General features: G+C 34.3%; 1 protein-coding gene across 1 annotated transcript; it reads right to left on the bottom strand.

The window, feature by feature from the left end:
• Nucleotides 1-755: 755 nt before the first annotated feature.
• Nucleotides 756-1,691, bottom strand: LOC116900438 (olfactory receptor 4C15-like). Its single transcript, XM_032902179.1, has one exon. The coding sequence runs from the start codon at nt 1,689-1,691 to the stop codon at nt 756-758; it is 936 nt and encodes a 311-aa protein (XP_032758070.1).
• Nucleotides 1,692-9,157: the final 7,466 nt, after the last annotated feature.

Raw genomic sequence — 9,157 nt, forward strand, 5'->3', positions numbered from 1 at the left:
CTCCTACTGACTAGTGTTCATGGTCTTGGAAGGTAGATTATATACTACCAGAGGAAAAGTTAAACGCTAAATTTGCTACAAATCTTTAGACTACAATTGTGACATATCTGCAATGTTTGATAGTTCAACAGGTAGAGAAAATTTCTGGCAACAACCAACTCCTACCTGTTTAGATTTAAGACTTTGTCCATGAGATGGGACCCATAGCTGGCATTTCTTGGTTGGCTAAGATCCTGAAATTCTATAAGCTAGGATATAGGGGAAACTGCACACTATTAAAGAACTTAGAAATAAGATTCTGATATATCTATGCATACATATTTCACTTAGCTATTTTCACTTAGCTATTATCAGAAAAGCTTCTTCTTCAGGTGATAGCCACTAATGCAGAGACCTACAACCAGGCAATAGGCAGACAGTGAAAGACATTTGAACATTCTGTCCTAAATGGAATGTCTTCATCAATTTGTTCCTCAAAGAGCTGAGGGAGCTGTGCAGAAGAGGCAGAATATAGCTGTAACAGCCAGTGGAAATAGAAGACAACAATGAAAGAAGGCCTTACAGGGGCCACAGGACTGACACAAATTGGGTAAATCCACAATGAGGTAAAACTCTCAGATTCATAGATCCCCTGAGTACCAGTATTTGATTAAGAATGTAGTTCATGCTTCGTTAAGACCTTAAAAGTAAGAGAAAGTAAATCTCAAAAAATTCTGTTGTATAACAAGTGTCCTTACCCACTGAATTAGAATATTTTAATATTCATCAGAAATGACTATTAGTCTCTTCCACATTTTTCTGATGGCATTCTTCATTTCCTTATTCCTGAAAGTGTAAACCATAGGATTTATTAATGGTGTAACAGCATTCATAAACGTAACCACGTTTTTCTCAAAGGAGAATGCAGAAGTGGGTCTTGCATATATTAATATGCATGGAACAAAAAACAAAAGCACAACAATGATATGGGATCCACAGGTGGAGAGAGCTTTAAGTCGACCTTCAGAGCTGTGGGTTCTCAGAGAAAACAAGATGACACCATAGGAGACAAGCAATAAAGAGAAGATTATAATGCATATAGCACCACTGTTGGCAAATATCATAAAGACATAAATGTGTGTGTCAGTGCAGGCAAGCTTCAGTAATGGGAATAAGTCACACATGTAATGATCAATCACATTGGGTCCACAGAAAGGCAGCTGCAAAGTGAAGATAATCTGTATGATAGAATGCAAGAATCCCCCTGCCCAGGACACAACCACCAAAATGCCACAGAGCCTCTGGGTCATGATGGAAGAGTAGTGAAGTGGCTTGCAAATGGCCACATAGCGGTCATAGGCCATGGCTGACAGGACAATCACTTCTGCCCCAGTGAAGAAGTGGACAGCAAACAGTTGTGTCATACAACATTCAAAGGAGATGGTCTTCCTCTCAAAGAAGCAGTCTATAATTATCTTGGGGGTGACCGTAGAAGAAGTGCATGCATCCAGTAAGGACAGGAATATCAAAAAGAAGTACATGGGGGAGCCCAGCAGTGCTGGACTGTACATGATGGTCACCACAATTATCATGTTGCCCGCAATAGTTGCAAAATAGATAAATAACAACAAACATAATAGCATTTTCTCGACATTCAGGTTCTGTGAGAGCCCAAGGAGAATGAACTCAGTGACAAAGCTATGGTTTTGCATGATTCATAAGACAGGGGAACTGAACTTTCTTAACATAAAATTTTAAATGATGAGAAAAAATACTTCTTATAAATTCATGATATCTCCATTAACAAGATTATATACCTTTAAAATTTCATTGAATTAGTCTATTACAATTGAAAATAAACAGATGCAAAAGGGTTTTTGAAGGCCATAGTTGTGTAACCTGAACAAATGATATAGACATGGATGATTAAATACTTGAAGCTAGCCAACTTCAAGTATTTTACAAAGATATTAATTGTTTGAGTGGAAATAAATACTTCATCTTCCAGTAATCAGCTTTTTAAAATCTGTTGTTTTTCTTTAGGAGAATTTTGAAAACATTACCTAGATAGGAACAAACGACCAGAATTTCTCAAGCGTATCTGTCTCTTCATGGAAGGAGCCATGGCTGAGGAGCCTGCAGTGACTTGTCAGACCACTCATGTACAAACAGAACAAGAAGCAAAGTGTACTTTTTGGCACACATAGAAACTTTGGCTACTTTTACAATTTAATTTACACCAGGAAGCACAGTGATATATTATTCTTCCCTTCTACTTCATTTTGAAATTTGACTGGAACAATGTGAGAAGTACTCTGTTGCCATCACAAAAATGCTTTAATAGATCCCCTCCCCTAGAAATCCAAATCAATAAGGAAATAAAGAAAGAAATATAAATCAGGTCTAAAGTTCTTGATAAACAATGTAAGACAGAGGTAATTGTTACATTTTTATTTGTACGTTTTAGTCTATGTTGCAAGACCTACTGAAAAGGAATTGATTACCAGAGGTTTTAAGAAATACACATTCCAAGACTTCTGAGATCTCCAAAGAATCAGTTTTTAGAACTGTGAATATTTTACTTATGGTTGTACTAGTGCATATTTTTTCTAGGCTATTCCTCAGCAGTAAGAAGAAAACAACTTCTAATGATCTCCCTGTGCTGCATCTTGTCAAAGGCAGGAGTAAGTGATAAAGGTTCAAGTGATGGAGGAAAAACTCACATGGGAAAACTGGTCACGACACAGATCTGCAGGACAGAAATCATTCATTGATTTTTGAATTAGACTCTTGAAACTTAATAATCTGCTACTTAATAATGATTTTTACTTCATAACAACTATCATTTAATAAGGTTTGACACAGTTGGAAATTTGTATGAGGTTGCTATTAAACATGCTCATAACCAAATTATATGCTCATCATTAAGGATTATGAAGAAGGTCAAACTTAAAATATGAAAATGTTATTCATAGACACATGACCTCAACATTCTACATTCAATTAATTCACTTGAAAACGTATCTCCCTCTTTAATATATACTAAGGTAATATTCCATCTGCTGTGTACATTACCCTTTTTTGCCATGGCTACAAAGAGTATTTTCTACCTTTCCTCTCTATATAACTGAAAATTCATAATAAATATGATTTAATAATTCCTTTGAAATATATGCACATATAAAATGTATTTGTGGACAGATCCATATTTGTTATTTAAAATTTAAGATTCAAAATAAATCAAGTTTATTGGGAAGAAAAAATATGACAATTTTAAAGACTGTAATTCTGAAAGAACAGAAATGACTTACTCATTAATATGTCTATCATGAAGTGATACTGTATTGAATTCAAACCAAAGAATCATCTCATGGTGTCCTCAGAGCAGTTACACACTAGAATCTATAATCGGAAATCTGAATGTATTCACACACTCCTGCAAGAGAAACTGAATAAACAACCCTATGAGGTCATTGTATATATATATATATATATATATATATATATATATATATATATATATACATACACATATATATGATGGACTGAGAAAATCATTATACAATTTATTGGTTCCCATCCAGTTATAAAACAAGATGGACAATAAACTGGTGAAACTGAAAGGACCACAAGCGTAGTTCCATTCATGGAAATTTCTGACCATCAAACTGAGCACTGAGATGTCAATGGAGGATTTAGTGAAAGGACTGAAGGAGCTTAAGTGGTTTACAACCCTATAGGAAGAAAAACAATATCAACCAACCAGATCCACCAGAGCTCCCAGGGACTAAAACACCAACCAAAGAATATACATGAAGGGACCCATGGTTCCAGGCGGATAGGTAGCAAAGGATATTTTCTGTCATCAATAGGAGGGCCTGTGAAGGCATGTTTCCCCAGTAAAGAGCAATGCTAAGGTGCTGATGTGGGAGTGGGTAGGTTGGAGGAGAGTATCCTAATAGAAGCAGGGGAAGTGTGGATGGGAGATTGAGGAACCAACAAAAGGGATAAAATTTGAAATTTAAAAACATAAAATACAAAATAAAAATTTTTTAAATTAAAAAAACAAAAAATAAATAAAAATCCACATTCCATATAATAATAGTACTTGAATAAAAAAAAAAAAAAAGAAAAGAAAACCTACACTGGACTTCTGATCCCTGCCACCAGCAGACTTAAACTCTTACTGTTTTCTGTAGAGTAGGTCAAGATATTTTATGCAAGTGAAATTAATCAACGCTTGGGTTTCACTTGGGCAAATGAATTTCTTTGAAAGGAATAGCAAAAGATCTTTGTGGAAAGTACACATAAATAATGGGTGATTTACAATGTGGGAAGAAAGATGTGAAATGTGAAGAAGAAGTTGTTTACAGAAAGGCAAACAAGTAAATTTCACTTTCCTTTCCTCTAACTCTAATCCCTTAGCCTCATCTACATAAGACAACTTGCTGCTGCCTCCACATCCTTTCTGCCACTATCTGCAGCAGATCACAAAGTTCTTCTCCAATAGGCTCCCTCACCACCTCATTCCATTGTTTCTGTCACCAGCTGCCATGGGCATTCTCTGGAAGCCTGCTGGCTAAACTCATCAAAGTAATCTTCATTATGTGTCTTCCCCTTCAAATCTAATTCAGCAGGCCCATCTCAAACTCTGTTTAGCCTCTCCTTCTCTGCCTCATTTCCACTGAATTATGCAGAGCTCAGTAGCATACCCTACATTTATACCTCCAGTGGACCAGCTCAGTCACCTCTTTCTGTACCATTCCAATTCCTAAGTGTCAACTCCCAATTCCTAAAAGTGTTATACCCAGAACTTCAGCCCTCACACTGGGCATGAATTCTGAAATATTCTTACCAGGAAACACACAGACATACTCCTGAGAACTAAAAAAGGGAACAGTTATTAGCACCAAGAATTAAATGATGCCAAACTTAGATGCTTAAACACTAATATAAAAACAAAATCAATGATTTCCAGAAATTGCCTTCATAAATATAATAAAGGTCCTTAAGGAGAATATAAGTAAGTTCCCGGAAGAAATTTGTGAAAGCACAAACAGGTGAAGAAAAGGAATGAGATAGCATAGCATGGTAAAGTGGGAGTAGAGCAAATAAAGAAAAATCAGAACCTCAAACCTGGCAAAGCATCAAAAAGATCATCTACCATGATCAAGTAGGTTTTATCCCAGAGACTCAGGGATCATCCTACATACTAAAACTGAATGTAATCTACCATGTAAACAAACTGAGAGGATTATCTCATTAAATACTAACAGACTTTTACAAGATTAAACCCCCCTTCATGATAAAATTTTGGAGAGATCAGGGATAGAAGGGATAGACCTAAACATAATAAGGACAACTTACAATAAGATAAGCTGGTAGCCAACATCAAATTAAATGGAGAGAAACTCAAAGTAACTCCACTAAAATCAGGAACGAGATAAGGCTGTCCACTCACTCGATGTCTATTCAATATGATAAAGTTATAAATTGTAATGGAAGAAGTCAAAGTATCATTTTCAAATGATATGGTAGACTTGTATGATAGAAACTTCAAGTTTTTGAAGAAGTAGGTTGAAGAAGATATCAATCATATGATGGAAAGATCTCCCATCTCATAATAAATCTGTAGAATAAACTTAGTAAAAATGGTCATCTTACAAGGAAACTATAAATTCTCTACAATCCCCACTAGAATTCAAACACTATTCTCTAAAGCCTTTAAAAAAACAATTCTGAACTTTATTTAAAAAAAAAAAAACTAGGAGATCTAAAACAAATGCTATGCCGTAAAATATCGTCCTGCTTTATCTCCAACACTGATGTCAAACTGTATTACAGTTATAATAATAAAATCCTCATAACATTGGCATAAAAATAGACAGGTTAATCAATGGAATCTAAGGTAAGACATAGACATGATCGACACATCAATGGACACCTGCTTTTTTGTAGAGAAATCACATATATGCAATTAATAAGAGACAACCTCTGTACCCAGGGTTAGAATTGCACAAGAATACCAAGCTATGCAGCAATAAAAAATCTGCAGTTTCTAGGTGAGATCCCCTCCAGGTTCCCTGATCTCCACAACCTTCCTGAATCCCAGTCAGTTAGTTTTGTGGGAATGGAAATGTAAAAGTAAACATGTACAAGAAATGCTTCTAGTCTAACATGATATCTACATGAAGAAAAATGTAAGTAGATGGGTATTCCTCACCCTGCACAATACTCTATTTGAAGTGGATCAGAGACCTCATTATAAAGAAGATTTGCTTAACCTGATGTAAGAGAATGTGGGAATGCCCTTGAAAGCTTTGGCACCAGACACAAATTTCTAAAAACATCAATATCACAGGTACTAAGATAAATAATTATAAATAAAATTTCATGTAAATGAGAAGCATTTCAACTCAATATTACACACAGGCAAGTGTATCTTTCATAAAAAATCAAAAATGTTTTTCTTTGCAACAGAAGGGCATACTTACAGAAAAGCAAATAGGGTCAGATTATAAAGATCAAATGATCTTTTTTGTCCAATGAATCTATCTAAAAATCAAATCCAGTACCTAAAGCTCAGGAGGAATTCTCTAGTGTTAAAGAAAAATTGTAATATCCAGAGGAAAGAGAATCCTTCTGTGAGAATGTCTCCCAGAAATGACACAGATAAAGATGCTAATAAAGATGCTAATGTAAAAGACAAAATCCACGGGCCTTATCTCTAGACAAAGAGTAACAGACAAATAATGAACCGTTGAGAGAGGTAGAATTGGTTTTTCCCAGGAATGAGCTCCCAGTTATGGACACCTAAAAAGTGATCAACCTTATATCATTTACACACGTGAAATAATAAACAAACTCACCCAACCTGAGCTATACTTTTTTTTCACTCAGATAGTAGGTGACAATAATAATAAAAGAATGCTATCAATTCGATATTTTGTTAGGAAGAAGACACAGAAAGCCTAGAGAGATGGGATTTGGGAAGGTTTGAAGAAAGAACATGAAAGGGGAGAATTATGTAATTATATTTACTTTGAAAAGTAAGTAAAAACTAAAGACAATAATAGAAAATTTATCTGAAATTAACTAGAATTTATTATTTAGATGAGACAAATATTTGCATTTTTCTTCAATATCTTCACAAATGAATTCATGGTAGTGTGTTAGTATCAAAAAAAGAAAAATCCTTGTGAGATATGACCATTGTGAGCTCTCTTCTGTGTTATTTATGCTACTCTCAAAATGGACTAATTAAAATATTTCTTTGAAATTAAAAATATTTTTCTTACTTCTGTTGAAGGAGCTATGACATGATCACAATATCTTGTACATATTTATATAACTCTCAAATGAAAATATTCCCTATAAATATAGTTGACAAGCAAACATGAACTGTTATCTTCATGTGTCATAAACCAAGTAACCACAGCTCAACACAATGCGTTTATTTCAATGGCAGTGGAAAGGCTGATGTAGAACTGAATGCTCACAGTCTCTTCATGTAGCCCAGGATGACCATGAATTTATAATCTGCATACCACTTCCTCACAGTTGTGGGAGTATGTTGTGTGACTGCATTCAGTCAAATGTGTAGTTTTTTATCAATATAGCCAAAAACTATTTTTTAAAATACATGTTAGTATTACATTAGCATTTTATAAATGTGCCTGCCTGCTTGGCAGCCAAAACTTGGAGGAAATATTGAATCAGCCAAGGGAAAAATGTACATTTAAATTACATTTAAAAATATACTTTAATTACTTTGACATTTCTCCTTTCTGAAATAATTATGGAATACATGTTAGATGTTGCTGCAGAACCTGAAAACGTTTTTATTTTTGAAAGAAGAGCTCTCCCCCAGATTTTCTGAGAACCAAATATAATGCAGTATCTAAAAACTGAAAATTGAGAACAATGTAAAACATTCATAAAGGTTAATGCAGTTAAGTAAGACTATAACAAATTAGTATCACATGATTCTATAAATAAAACTACTTATACAATGTCAAAAGTGATGCTTTCTTAAAGTCTTATAAATGGGAAAATAAAAGGGACATTAATTCACCATTCACAAATATTATAAATATAAACTATTTTGTAGAAGAAAGCTTGAAATTATTAACTCCACCAGTAAGAATTTTTTGTTTTTATTATAATTAAGAAACTGGAAATTTAATACCAAGATTCAATGCACAAAAAGTAATTTCCTCTCAATTTCTTAAAAAAATGTCATGTTTTCTGTTCATCCCGATTATCAAATTTGTAAGTAATAATTTAATATGGCATCTTATGTGGATTACTTCATTATATTATAATATATTATGGAAATATATTGGATGTGACCCTATCTCAATTCATTTCACTATATTTTTCAATCCATACTCTCATTTAGGAACAACTCAATTATTTTATATTGTTATCTAAAAATATAGTAAATAGTATATACTATGTTGCACTAAAATATTCCATAATCTTTTCTAGAACAGCCAGGCATTTGAAATGCTTACAGGGGTAAACTATTTTCTCAAGTAATACAAAGCAGAACTGATGTCACTGGGCTATCTCCTGAGAAGTGACCTAGGGAAATCTAAAGTCCACATTGCCCAGTATTTCCTAAGAATTCACTTAAATAGCTCAGATAATTGTAGTGTCAACATACCCTCAGACAACAGAAGGTCTTCATTACTGGTGAGGCACAAGTAACATTTAAAATGGTCACAGAGGTGGATAGAGGATTACCATTATGAATAGTTGCTTTTAAATGTATTTAAAATTAATGTCTATGGTTTTTATTCTTTTCTTATACATTACATTCTGATGTGAGTTTCCCCTCTCTTATCTCCTCCCACTTCTCTGACCTCCTCTCTTCCCTATCAACTCCTCCTCTATTATCCTTTAAAAACAAAAGAAAGCCTCCCTGGGGTATCACTGGAACATGACATAATAAGTTACAATAACACTGGGTACAAACCCTTACGGTCAATCCCAGCATTGGAACTGCCACATCAATCAAGCCACAAAGCAAAAACTCTGTCCTGCTCACAAAGTGTACTGGGGATAAATATGGTGTAGAACTTCTGGAAGTGATCAACCAATGACTTGTGCAAACTGAGGCCCCAGGAGCCCAGGATAGAACTAAATATGACTATAAAACAGAAAAAAGAAAAAG

Source organism: Rattus rattus, chromosome 5, assembly GCF_011064425.1.
Source record: "Rattus rattus isolate New Zealand chromosome 5, Rrattus_CSIRO_v1, whole genome shotgun sequence".
Taxonomy (NCBI): Eukaryota; Metazoa; Chordata; class Mammalia; order Rodentia; family Muridae; genus Rattus; species Rattus rattus.